Raw genomic sequence first — 14,815 nt, forward strand, 5'->3', positions numbered from 1 at the left:
AGATTATTAATATTTTAAGACTAATATTCAAACATCAAAAGAGCAGTAGATTTTTAACAGAATACAGTGATATTCAACAGACTCTGAAGCACCAAAGGGTTTTGCCTTGGGAAGGTGACAGATACATGTGATGGGTAAAATAACGACTGTCTGAACATATATACAAACAGTAATTTCATTAAACTTATGACGTACATACAGTGTAACTACAAATAAATGTCTAAGGCAAAGAAAGCTACATTTACAGCAGCTCTGACGAACACTAGTAAATAAGCAGCAGCAATGTGAATAACAGAGAATTAATGTGAAGAATTAATGTAAAGAATATGTGCAAATCTGGAAAGCGTGTTAAAAAGAAGCCCCTATTAGTAGTGTGTGAGCATGAAAACAAACTGAGATCTACTGTACATAGCATAGAGTTTGAAATCTACACTGGCGAAGAGCCATTATGCACTGTAGTTCATTTACATCAGTGTTTCTCAACCCTGGTCCTGGGCGCCCCCCAGCACTGCACATTTTGTATGTCTCCCTTATCTGACACCCATTTCAGGTCCTGGAGTTTCTTTTAATGAGCTAATGAGTTGAATCAGGTGTGTTTGATTACGGAGACACACAAAATGTGCAGTGCTGGGGGGGCGCCCAGGACCAGGGTTGAGAAACACTGATTTACATGTTATCTTAAATCCATTTTCACTTAATGTGTGCTGATATAATACATCAAATTAACATCCTGAAGCTATTTTCTTTTGATAGAAGGAATGAAAGACTTTGGTCCAAAGCAAATAAATACATAAATGAATGCCAATTTATAATTTAGCAGGCATAGGTGACTTCTAATGGGTATCATGGTGTTATTGGAGATAATTTACAACTCAATCACAGCAGCTGACTACCACTAGAGTTTGGCACGTGAGCTAGTTCAGTTAAGACAGTCTCTCAGGCCTCGGCTCCACCTAGGGGAGTGGAGGTCAGCAGGTGGGCGGCTCTAGTGTGGATGATAGGCAAACCTAATTGGTGGAGTCTCCCGTTCACTCCTGTCCATAATGAAGACATTCACAGTGATTGGCTGGATTGGTCAATCATTGCCCATTAGTTTTCCGTCACTGTTGCGACCTCTCGGCTGTCTTCTGTGAGCTTGTCAACTGAAATACAAACACAAAATAATCAAACGTCCCATAAATTTGATTTCCTTAAATGTATTGCATCTGATGCTACAAGACTGAAATCAACTAAGAGGTAAAAGAACCACTCTACAAGCAATCAAAATCAATTCAAAAAAGCAATTCAGAATTTTTTTAACTGCATTTGAAATGAAATAATAAAATGTACAACATCTTTTATGGACGCTACCATTCAAAAGTTTCGGGTCAATAAGATTTTTTAAAAGATTTTTTTTTTTCTTTTAAAGAAATGAATACATTTAGTCAGCACGGATACATTACATTGATCAAAATGACAGTAAAGACAGTAAAAATTCAGTTTCAAATAAATGCTGTTCTTTAGAGTTTTCTATCTATCTAAGAATCCTGAAAAATTTATTACGGTTTCCAAAAAAAAAAAAAAAACCTTTACAAGAAGTGTTTCTTGAGCATCAAATCAGCATATTAGATTGATTTCTGAAGGATCATGTGACGCTCAAGACTGGAGTAATGATGTTGAAAATTCAGCTTTGCCAACACAAGAATAAATTATATTTTAAGATATAATATAACAGAAAAGAGTTATTTTATATTGTAATAATATTTCACATTTTTATTGTATTTTTGATCAAAGAAATGCAGACTTGAGCATAAGAGACTTCTTTTAAAAATCATGTAAAATAATTTTGCTGTACACTTTAAAAAATTACTTGCATCTGTTACCATAAAGAGGTATTTCTACCTGATTTATCCCCCTCAAAAATAGTTTTGTTTTTAGGTATTTAGGTAGACTGAGTGATGTTAAATAATATTTTTGACTTGAATAAACCCAGTTAATTTAGATGTTAACATTTTTAGGTTACCATTTTTTTCAGTGGTGTGCATCAATTAATTTAAACGTTTTAAGTATTGCATTTAGTATGACAAAGTTGTATGTGTCATTTAAAATGAAATAAATCTAATTTAAATCTAAAAGATCAGCATTGCAAAAATAAAGTCATGAAGTTTCAAGACAGTAAGCCAGTGTTTTGAGAATAAAGACTCAAAACTCAAGAATAAAGAAAAATTATTTTTTTTTTACATGTGGCCAAGTATGGTGACCCATACTCGGAATTAGTGCTCTGCATTTAACCCATCCAAAGTGCACACACACCGTGAACACACACCCGGAGCAGTGGGCAGCCATTTTTGCTGCGGCGCCCGGGGAAACAAACACATGTAGTAGCCATAGTAAAAAAAAATGATTAATTATGAGATTAAAGAGAATAACAGAAAACCTAAATGGGACATTCTTATAATGGTTAACATGAACTTACTTGCAGCCTGGGCCTGTTTGTCTCTGGGGTCGTCTGTAGGGCTCAGATCATCAGGAGGCCAGCGCAGTTCCCCGCTCTCAACCTCCCCGCTCTCAGTGGGTTCAACCACGATGGATGGCAAGCGTTTGGAAAGCTTTGGGAACCGTTCATGGGAGTCTGGGAAGATCTGTAACACAGGGGTCACGAGAGGCCACAGTACATGACAGTTCAGTGAGCTAAAATGTATCTTAAAATCTGAAAGTTCTCAAAATGCCCTGACAGCTTTCAAGAAACAGCATGATTTGACCTTTACTTCCTCCATTAAAGATCTAAGAACCTCATTAAACCATCAAATTGGAAGCCGTAGTTTTAATTTAAGCATTTTACCAGAGTGTTGTTTGATTTGTGCTTAACACAAAAAAAAAAAGAAAAATTAAGCATTCCATGATACATTCACGATATGTTTTATCTATGCTTAGAATTATTTACTGGAAAACAAAACAAAAATGCCAATTAAAAAGAATTTAAGGCATGCTGTTGTCAGGTCAATCTGTTTTAACCTTGGAAGCATTCAGCACTAAAGTCTACTTGAAAATTTTAGTGCATTTCCATTATAAGCAATCAGAGAGAAGAATTATTATTATTATTTTTTGTGGGCAACCACTTATGAGTAAATATATGTTTACAAAAGCTCCACTCCAGCAGTTCCATCAAAAACTCCTTGATGGGTTTTTATTAATGATGTGTTTGGCATTCACCTCATGTCTTGTGTGAGTCCTATATTACCTTGTTTAGCGTTCATGAGAGCAGGATGTGACTCACGTTGTGTATGATTATTTCTCCACAATTGCACTGAAGTGTGAACAGGAACGTCTTGAGTGTGTCCGTGTCTTTGCAACATGTGGGCTATCAAGCGAGACATGAATTTTTTAAAAGCCACCAACAGTAGAAAAGGGTGTGCATTGCATGTTGGTTTACAAAGTACAGAAAGAGCCTACATGACAGAGTGAATGACACATTCAGACAGGGTTCATTCAGCTAGCATATAATGGCACTGCTCATCCTGTGGTAAAGAAAGGGTAATGATGATCGTTCCCTGAAAAGATTGTGACCTTTCGAGTCTCTCTTGAGTGTCTGAGAGGAATCTGAATTTGAATTCCAGCAGGCTGTATGAACGAGCAGAAATCTGATTGGCTTTTCGTAGCGATGTGAGCAAAATGAAACGGACTCCAATCAGGCTGAAATGACGGAGGAAATGCTCCAAATAGATCCACGGACACCCATCGCAGTCATCCATCAGGTAACCAGAAAAACACTCAGCACGTATGTGTGTGACTGTCACTTAAAATTTAACCTATTCCTACCCTGCTCTCTGGAATAGTCGATTTTGATTGGTCAGTCCTGCAAATATGTGCAAATAGTGCTCAAATTTTTTTGCAAAATGCCTCTTAATGGACAGTCCACATGAAGGATGATAAAATAGCCTCCATACTACAACTATAATGGACACAAAGGAATGATACTGTTGGGTCGTTCACATTCCATTGCACTGCTTTTTGATTAATTTTCTACATAAAATGCTGGAGTGGCTCCTGAGTGGGACATCAACACCAGGTGAAAAACAGTACATGAAAAGTCAGAGCAAATAAAAAAAATATGTTCTAATAATGTTTTGCTGAAGTTCCCATTAATTTGAAAATATTATTTCTAAATGTTCAAAACATCAGTTTTTAAACGTTTTAAAACCTTTTTTGTTACGTGAATGTTAAGGGAGCATTCTTTATCGTTTTGCAAATGTCGTGGGAATGTTAGTTTTGAATATTCTCTGAACGTTTTAAAACAAGTAGTAACATTTTAGAAAATGTTAGATGAACATCCAACCAATAAAATGTTTCAGAAAATGTGCCATGAGTAATATATAAATACAGTTTCTGTGCTACATTTGAGAACATTTTTAAACTCTGAACTAATGTTCTATTAAAGTTATTGTTAGATGTTTTACTAAAAAAAGATGACGCTTTACTATCCCATGAGGCCAAGGGAGAGGATTTGTGAATGGCAGTGAAGTGATGCAACTGACACTGGTATGTCGCATGACAATAACAATGTGACGAATGTAGCGCATATTCAGTGTTAGGGGTAATGCATTACAAGTAACGCCACTTAGGTAATCGGATTACTTTTTTCATTTAACTAGTTAAGTAATGCATTGCTTTTAAATTTACAAGAAAATATCTGAGTTATTTTTTCAAATAAGTATTGCAAGTTACTTTGTATTCCCATTTATTCACTGACAGCTCTTCTGTCTCTGTGTTGAGAGATATCAGGAGTGAGGTGCATAAAACCTTTTTTGTTAGGGGTAATGCATTACAAGTAATGCCACTTAGGTAATCGGATTACTTTTTTCATTTAACTAGTTAAGTAATGCATTGCTTTTAAATTTACAAGAAAATATCTGAGTTATTTTTTCAAATAAGTATTGCAAGTTACTTTGTATTCCCATTTATTCACTGACAGCTCTTCTGTCTCTGTGTTGAGAGATATCAGGAGTGAGGTGCAGAGGCACTTCCTTCAGGCTAAGGCTTATTAATGTCACTTTTGGTGTGAAAAGGCCTTTATAGTTGCCAGAAATATAACTTTTGGGTTTTTGTTATTAAAAATAAATAAGCAAGCCCAGCCCAGGTGACAAAAGTAACATAAAAGTAATGTAATGCGTTACTTTCCATAAAAAGTAACTAAGTAACGCAATTAGTTAATTTTTATGTAGTAACGCAATATTGTAATACATTACTTTTAAAAGTAACTTTACCCAACACTATCTGTATTACATTCATACTACACACATTCATACTACATAGAACATACTTTTTAGTGGTTGCAAAGTAATTACTTATTTAAAAAAAAAATACTCAGATAGTATGTGATTTCAGATGTAGCCTGTTCTTCTAATTCAGTTAAGAGCTCACACCATGACGTATCATTCCTCTGTTGGTCTCACATCTTCACGTGATCACATGAACTTGCACTTTGGAACTTTTGCATGGGCTTCCGTTTCTGGTCTTCCACTCACATACAGTTAATATTATAGTTATCATTCTTGGTATGAACAGGCCTTAATTGTATATATTACCATTGTCTGCTGCTGTATTGGTGCTATTTTCAGATCTCTCATGTTACTTAAAATTAGAATTGGTTAGAATTTCTCACTGGCGCCATCTTGCAAAATTACACTTCAGTATGAAAGTTTATGGCAAGCATAAACCTGGTAGAAGACTAGCATCCCCTAGAAAATGAAAACATTTGCCAAGCAATGCCAAGAACAGTGAATCAGAAATGTATAGAGCTGGATAAGTGAGATGTTAAAATAGAGGTAGGCATGTTACTTTGTAGCTTTAAATATGTTAGCAAACAAGTCCACCAAAAAAAGTCCACAGATTAAATGGCTACAATTAATTTAAAATTTACATTGTAGATTGTTTGTTCTGCTGTTGTTTCTATATTTTAAATAAACTATTAAATTAGATAACATACATGTAAAATAATAAAAATGCATTTACAAATAACTCAAACAATATTTCATGTCCATGCATTCCCTTTGTCTTTCTATTTATTTATTTTTGGCAAATAGCAATTTCATGTATTCAGATGATCACTATCTGTATTAAATCCCTTTATTTTTTGTCAAAATGACCAGCGACTGTATATATGATCTTTTACTTGTTTTTGTGTTTCATTAGCCTTGTTCCTCTTGAATAAATCACTGATATGAATTTCAAGAGAGCATCCAGCCAGCTGACCGAGAGAAGCACAACCCACCTGTAAAGAGATGTTCTGCTCCTCAGACGTGCCGCTCACACTGTAGTCTCCCACCGCAGAGTCACAGCTGTTCATCACCTCCGTCATGCTGCTCAGTGACACACTTAAACCTACAACAAGTCAGGAGGCAGTGCATTTACACTCTGATAGTCACAGCGTCGCTCGGTCCACTCAGTTGCCTATGAATGTGGGAGAGTCTGATTCAGATGAGCCACCTGCAATAACCACAGCTGGGTTATTTTCTCATCTATGAAAAGATCCTGCCAAAACCATCCAGCCAATCCATGCGCACCTACCATGATTTTATGCAGAGCAAGTCTATACATTGTTTGTTATTCAAATCAGCTCTTCCTCCATTTTCGAAGGAAATTACTTTCACACTCATCTGCTAAAATCAAGAGCGAGGATACATTCAGTGGGTCGCAAAAATATCAAGGCTGTTCTCCAATTCCTTCTAAATGCAAAATTCATCTAGGAGATGAAAACTAAATGGTGCTGAGCATCCAGTTTTGTGAAGTATATGAAATTATTCAAATTTGTTCCCATATTAAAAACTCAGATAAACAACATTCCTTAAGTTTAAAGAACCAATAAATATTTAATTCTTAAGGTAAACCGAACAAATGTCACTTTTCAAATCTTACACTGTAACAACATAATATCTTATACATAATATCAATCTTAAATAAACTTTTGTTTGGTGTAACCTAAAGTAGTCAAGTTGGTTCAGACATATTAAATAATATCTCTGACTTCAGTCAAATCAGTAAGCACATAAAGTACATTTTGAAGATATTGATTGAGATATTACAGATATTACTATATTGAGATATTACAGTATAACAAATTATACAAGTTCATATCCATAAATCTGGTTGGTAGAGCAGCATTCCAGACAGTGTTATTTACTATAACACTATATTTACTATTATATACTACTATAGTATTTATTAATTTTATGAATTCTTTTATTTCCATATTTTTATGCTTTAATTCAAAATTTAGTTTAAATTTTGGTGATTTTGTTGTGTCCTTATGCCATTTTTATTCGTTTTTGTTTATTTAAAGGGGTCATATGATGCGATTTCAATTTTTCCTTTCTCTTTGGAGTGTTACAAGGCTTTTGGTGCATAAAGAAGAGCTGTAAAGTTGCAAAGACCAAAGTCTCAAATCCAAAGAGATATTCTTTATAAAAGTTAAGAGTCAACCACGCCTACCTAAAATGGCTCGTTCTAACACGCCCCCACATGTCTACGTCACTATGTGGGAAGATTTGCATAACGCCGCCTAAATGTTCACACAAAGAAAGGTGTAACTTTTATTCTTGCTGTAGTATTGTTGCTGCCGCTGCCATGTCGTGAAGATGTGGTGTGTTTCGTTGTGAAAGCGAAACTACTTTGTTTGGTCTTCCAAAAGAGGACGATATCCACTTCGTCATGCCTGGAGCTGATCCGTGCTGGTCGCTGAGGAAATACATCAACTTCACGCTGTGGAGCGCCGGATCGGCTTTCACCGTGGACGAAGCGGAGTCCAGCCTGGGGTCATCACAATAGACTGTATAAAAACATGGGCGTAGTGTCCGTGACATCACCCGTAGGTTTCCGAAGAGCGTTTTTGAAGCCTAAAGTAGGCGGAGCCTAATTTATAAATATAATTTAAACAGAAGAGTTATAAAAAAATTCACCCCCCTCACAGTTGTCATGAAGGGCAAAATTAGCTATATAGACAAAAATATTTTTTTTTACCAGGCTGTAAACATGTTTTTTTCTGCTGTGAAGTTGGGCATTTTAACATGGGGAGTCTATGGGATTGACTCCCTTTTGCAGTCACTTCCGTGTTGGCTTCACGAGAGAGAGGGGAAGGTTGCCGCTTGGTCGTCACATGTGGTTGCCGCAAGCACGCTGGCCGCTCCTTCGTCGAATCCGCCGGCCATTCCTCACTCTAGCCCGCCGGCCTCCGCTCACTCAACCCTGCCGGGTGTGACGCTGTGTGTTTCGTTGTGAAAGCGAAAATACTTTGTTTGGTCTTCCAAAAGAGGACACGACTAGAAATCAGTGGTTAAGTTGTATTTACAACACTGTTCCAGAACAGTTTAACCCAAATATTCAGATGTGTGCAGCGCATTTTATGGAGGACTGTTTCCTGATCCTGGGAGAGTAGACTACAATGTAAGTAAGTTCAGTATGAACACATAGCCTAATGGTACACAACTTATAAAGTATCATGTTTTAATTAAGTTGTTATTTATTTATTTTTAATGTATGTGTATGTTAAAAGTACTAAATTAAGATTTATGTTTTGGCATGTGATGTGTTTATTGAACCAATCGGATAAGAGTAAATAGAGAGTCAGCGAGAGCATCATTTGATTGGCTACAAGAAGGTGGTGGACCCACCCTCCCCCTCACGCTTGCAAAACTCAGTAAGTGAGAGAATCGTGCCAAAATTGTAAGAGCAGAGAAAAGAAAGACGGAGCTGTACATATCGGTTTATTTTGGGAACTTTTTGCCCCACATGCACAACAAGTCATTTAGATATTTAAAACAGTTTGTTTTTTTAAACATACAGATTGGTTCTATGCAGTCAATCCAGTCAACTGTTGTTTTCGCTTGCAAATCACTGTTCACAGGCTTGCAGTACTTTTGACTGTATTTTAGCGAAAAACAACGTGCCAAAAGTGTAAACGCAGAAAAAAATGAAAGTTAGAAGAATGCAGATCATATTTATTTTGCCTTCGCATGAAGCTGCAATTTCACAATACATGAATTACACTTATGAGTAACAGTAAAATGCTGCAAATATTTTTTTCTTAGGCTTGAACCGCGATTTACACCTTTACAAAGCTTCTCTTGCGCATGCAAATTTAATTTACGTTTACAGTCTTATGTACACTTCCACAACTCTTACCCTGCGTATGCAAATCTTTTAGGCATTATTTTACCTTCATATAAGTTACTTTAAACTATTTATTTAAGCTTTATTTAATAGTTTTAGTTTAGTTTAGTTTTTTTTAACAATTACACTTTATGGACAGACTGTAGTGGGGATTTTTCATTGACTCTTTTTACAGGTTACATCAATATGCCAGTAGATGGCGAAAAGTAACTTTATTTATGAGTAAGCCATTTATCATTCACTCAAATGATTTCTTCAGAAACACTGATTCATTCAGGAATGAAACAACAAGCTGTCTTTATGAATGAGTCAGTGAATTATTCACTCAAACAATTTGTTCATAAACACTTTTATTCAGGAGCAAAACATCACTGTGTCTTGTTCAAAGAAAAAAAAATGAACTGGCGAAGCAAAAATGGCTAAAGTAACTCAATATTGCGTCTAAGGGGATGTTTACACGGCAACAGCATTTTAGGGGCCTAAATATGCAAACTTTTGAAAATGGGATTTAAAGTTCCAGTGATTGAAAACTATCCTGTTATCATCTGTTTAAACTACAAAAATTCTAATTTGTGAAAACTATGATGTCATGCACAAGCATATTCGTGTTCGGTCTATTGGTTTGTGAACAGGTGCGTAGTATTTTTTCACCAACTGCCTGGTATGCATAATACAGCACTTTAAGTAGTTTTCGCAGATCCGTATGAACGGGGATCGTTTTGACAACAGTGTTGACTGTACACTAAACTTTTTAAAAACTCAACTGAAAAATGCTTTTAGTACATTGTTGTCACGTAAGATACTGAGTATTAACTTTATTGAGCAGTATTACGCTCTCACTCGTGTGATACTGCTTAAATAATAAACAGGACAGACTGGATACATTTACATGAAGCTCACATGAGTACGGTTGGCTTGCATAATCTATCTGCCGCATGATCTGTTTAATGCGACGTGGAACAGCTGGTGGTCCTGAAGGCTGATTCCTCAGCCCTCCGCATGCCACATATGCACACCGTCCTGTGTGAATGACGAAGGCTTGGTGACTAACACGGCACTTTACCGTGAAAACGTGTATTAGCACACATGGTATTTGTTTGATAAAGAATCGGATTTTGATATTTAGTTGTAGCATTATTATTAAATACTGCAAAAAGACATGCATGCATGCATACAATGCTGCTCGTTCACTACATTGCACATTCACACAACAAACCTGCTTTTTTTTTTTTATCTGATGACACCCATTCTATCACCTGATCATTTGCATGGATAAAACCAGTATCCAGTGTTAGCTGATCTGAGATAAGGCTGTGAAGAGACCTCAATGATGCTTCTTATGCTTTGATGTAATGAGAAACAGCAAAGCTCTAAAGCCAGACAGGTGACATGAAATGAGAGAGTCCTTCACTACAGATCAGCCACTTTAAAGATATTTTTGTTTTATCTGTGAAAACAAAGGTCTTGGTAGAGAGGATATTATACTGTCATTATCATTGTAGTTTACCCTTGATTCCATTTGGGAACTGGGTGGCTCAACTGAATCAAAGGACGAGGGATACAGCGGAAAAACAGGGGGTGAGCAGATGAAAGAAAGTAGAAATAAGCAGTACTATAAAAGAAAAGGATTAAAGGACGGTGAATATGAAACGATGAAGAAATAAATCGTTTGGACCAAAGAATGACACCTACGCCTGATAAAATAGACCCACAAGCTACAATCTTACACAGTGCTATCATGAAAAATCATCCCAAAATAAATAAATAAATGAACTTTTTTTTTTTACTAAAAGTGCCATTCAGATTAATTAGCAGCACACAGATGCTGGATGGCAGACTGATAAAGAAACTGAGCTGTTTATGTTCTCTGCCTTTAATGTTGGTTGAAAATGGACTGATTATTCATGCTCGCTATTATGTTGATGGTGACCAGCACAAACGCAGCTCACTCCCCAGACCCTTGTTAGCATACAGGCTTTTTCATTGGTGAAAGTGAGCGGCAAAGACAAAAGGGGCTTGAGTGAGGGATCAAAGGGCTGTGCGTGTGCTTGGTGCCATTTATAGTGAGACAAAGCGCTGTGGAAGACTGGCTTTGTAGGCGGCCACACAAAGACTTCATATGCTCATCAAAATATTTTCAGACGGGCAACCCTGAAAAACAGTGCAGGTGTTATTGTTGGCCATTGCACTTTTGAGTATCTGTTGTTTTAAAGAAACCCATGCTCAGTAAACTCCTTGGTGAATATGAAACGATGAAGAAATAAATCGTTTGGACCAAAGAATGACACCTACGCCTGATAAAATAGACCCACAAGCTACAATCTTACACAGTGCTATCATGAAAAATCATCCCAAAATAAATAAATAAATGAACTTTTTTTTTTACTAAAAGTGCCATTCAGATTAATTAGCAGCACACAGATGCTGGATGGCAGACTGATAAAGAAACTGAGCTGTTTATGTTCTCTGCCTTTAATGTTGGTTGAAAATGGACTGATTATTCATGCTCGCTATTATGTTGATGGTGACCAGCACAAACGCAGCTCACTCCCCAGACCCTTGTTAGCATACAGGCTTTTTCATTGGTGAAAGTGAGCGGCAAAGACAAAAGGGGCTTGAGTGAGGGATCAAAGGGCTGTGCGTGTGCTTGGTGCCATTTATAGTGAGACAAAGCGCTGTGGAAGACTGGCTTTGTAGGCGGCCACACAAAGACTTCATATGCTCATCAAAATATTTTCAGACGGGCAACCCTGAAAAACAGTGCAGGTGTTATTGTTGGCCATTGCACTTTTGAGTATCTGTTGTTTTAAAGAAACCCATGCTCAGTAAACTCCTGGTGGAGAGCATGGTGGTTAGTTACAAACGCTATTTTCTACTTTTCTACCATTTAAACGTGTCTCGCTGTGCATGGCTCTGTGTTTCAGTGAAAAATAGAGATGGTATCTGAATAATTTAATATGACTGGGTGCAACGACAGACCTCACCCCCTTCCTGGTGACATGGAAAATCTTACTCAAATCTAGGCAAATGACCGATACTGAACTGACTGGAGCTACAGTCAGCTTGGAGTAATAGCTAAACTCTAACTAAATGTTGCCATCACAAACCATGCACAAAACACACTTCAGAATCAGAATCTGTGCCTCAGGTAGTTTGGGTTCAAGCTCAAGCGCGCATTGTGCACGGCGTTTGTACGGCTGGTGTGTAAAGTGCCCATACCTGTAGCCTTCAGAAGTGCTGGCTCTCCGCGTAAAGCCCGTGACTGCTGCTCTTTCCAGTGGATGTGCGTGCTAGACTCAAGCCAGATTCTCCCAGACTGAAGCGCTGCTACTGTTGCCTCAGATAGCGACTGTAATTTCATGCGCACTCACGCGAGTCAGTGTGAGTGCGTGAGAGAGAGAGAGAGAGAGAGAGAGAGAGAGAGAGAGATGGAAAATCTTACTCAAATCTAGGCAAATGACCCATACTGGAGCTACAGTCAGCATGGAGCACTAGCAAAACTCTCGTAACTAAATGTTACCATCACAAAACACACTTCAAAACATGCTATCTTTATAATAATTGACTGTTGGGAACAATACAACAGCAAAAGCCAGAGCTTGATTGCAAAACAAGTCATTTTTTGGAAGAAAAAAAACACCATCACATGCAAAATTGCAAAAATAGATCAATGAATAAAGCGCTGAAAAGCCATTGCTAGAAAACTGCCAATACAACTGATCAAACGTTAAAAAGACATTATAAATCTGCTTATCTGCCCATTAGAATTACACAATGTAGCTATAAAATTAGTTTTACAAGGCTTCAAGTTTACTTTTTCACCTACAAATGTAACTTCTGACAAAATGTACTGACCCTCAAGTTATTATTTCTTCTGTGGAACACCAAAGGAGACCCTCAGTCACCATTCACTTTCATTGCACCTTTTTCCATACAATGAAAGTGGACGGTGAGACTTATATTCTTTTTGTGTTTTAAGAGCAATGTAATCTGGGTTACATAAATAGCCTACTGCTAATTTACTATCTTAACTAGTTTTCTGAAAGATTGTTGTTGTGCACAAATTAGGCTATAGCAAGGCCAGAGTGTATTTTATATTAAAAAATATTAATAACACCGTTAAAATGTATTTTATCATTTTTATTTCTATTACCTTTGCTATTAATCAAATTCCTCCGCCAGAATATAGTCCCTCGCGTAACAGAAGGTTGCAACAAAAATATAACGATCCACTATCGGTGCTGCGCAGTGATATCCTGCACAGGTATTGACCAATCCAATAATATGCAGACCGGAACTATTCGTTATTGTTATATCACTTTTTCCAACAAATAATTAGATCAGATTAGCCTACCTAAAAAGTGGCAGGTAAAAATATTATGTTACTAATTTCAGGGATACTCCTGTAACTTGTAGCCTACTCAGTGCCAGGTTACATTTCAGAAATAATTTACGTAGCACGGGAGGAAGAATGAGTTTAGAAAGGCATGAGGGTGAGTAAATGGCAGAACTATTCCTTTAATATCAAAATGATGGTAATACTATAATAAGAATTTAAATCTGAATGCATAATAATGGTAATGGTAACCGAAATAGGAATAGTAGGCTATCCTACACTTGACTGTTATTTTAATTAGAGCACATAATTTGTCAAAGCATAGCGGTGACAAGAGTTACGGGCATCAAAAAGCTGAGTAATCCTGAATTTCCAAAATCTTGCCTTAGTGCCAGAAACTTGCAGGCTAATTTATATGTGAGAAACCTATTCGAACTTACTTAATCAGTCGCACAATGCAATGCATCTTTCTCAAAAGCATGAAAATATCTGACACATCCTGCACTAAATGCTGATTAATCCTTTCAGTGTGCCTCAGGTAGTTTGGGTTCAAGCTCAAGCGCGCATTGTGCACGGCGTTTGTACGGCTGGTGTGTAAAGTGCCCATACCTGTAGCCTTCAGAAGTGCTGGCTCTCCGCGTAAAGCCCGTGACTGCTGCTCTTTCCAGTGGATGTGCGTGCTAGACTCAAGCCAGATTCTCCCAGACTGAAGCGCTGCTACTGTTGCCTCAGATAGCGACTGTAATTTCATGCGCACTCACGCGAGTCAGTGTGAGTGCGTGAGAGAGAGAGAGAGAGAGAGAGAGAGAGAGAGAGAGAGAGACACCTCTGGCTCTTCACGATAGTTTTAAGATGCAGATAGTTTAGTGTAGCTTACTATTGTACATTTGCCATAATTCAGATAGTAGATATGAAGATACCCCAGTTAAAATATGAATAGATGCAGGGATCATATGAGATTGTGAAATGTTGAATGTCCTCTGCAACAAGTCATGTCCATCAGTCTCTTTGAAAGTAAATGGTCACCTTTTCACATATAATCTCTCAAATTCAAGAATGATTTATTATCAACCATGCAGTTTTAATAAAAAAATTGAATGGAAATCGTTAATACAGTATGTTGATCATGTTACCAGGGGTGTAAACTACTTAGTACAATATTAAAATATAGCTGTCACGAATCCGGTCCATGAACTTCCGTCTGCTCGCCACCAGAGATCACTCTTCTACTACTATGGACTCTTGCGCCACACCACTGTTGCACTTCTTCCGGACTACAGTTCCCATCATCCACTGCACTGATGACAAACACACACACACACACACACACACACA

General features: G+C 37.2%; 1 protein-coding gene across 2 annotated transcripts; it reads right to left on the minus strand.

The window, feature by feature from the left end:
- Positions 1 to 618: 618 nt before the first annotated feature.
- LOC107561040 (protein LBH) lies at positions 619 to 14,243 on the minus strand. Of its 2 annotated transcripts, none has more exons than XM_016245373.1 (4): positions 14,090 to 14,243; positions 6,251 to 6,360; positions 2,456 to 2,621; positions 619 to 1,142 (listed from the first exon to the last, which is right to left on the minus strand). In XM_016245373.1, exons 1-4 carry the CDS (start codon positions 14,229 to 14,231, stop codon positions 1,090 to 1,092), a joined length of 471 nt encoding a protein of 156 aa, XP_016100859.1. In that variant the 5' UTR covers positions 14,232 to 14,243; the 3' UTR covers positions 619 to 1,089. The 2 variants fall into 2 exon arrangements, with proteins under 2 accessions (XP_016100859.1, XP_016100858.1); XM_016245372.1 differs by lacking the exon at positions 14,090 to 14,243 and adding an exon at positions 12,364 to 12,517.
- Between the last annotated feature and the right edge of the window lie 572 nt (positions 14,244 to 14,815).

Source organism: Sinocyclocheilus grahami, unplaced genomic scaffold (assembly GCF_001515645.1).
Source record: "Sinocyclocheilus grahami isolate Dianchi unplaced genomic scaffold, SAMN03320097.WGS_v1.1 scaffold754.1, whole genome shotgun sequence".
NCBI lineage: Eukaryota > Metazoa > Chordata > Actinopteri > Cypriniformes > Cyprinidae > Sinocyclocheilus > Sinocyclocheilus grahami.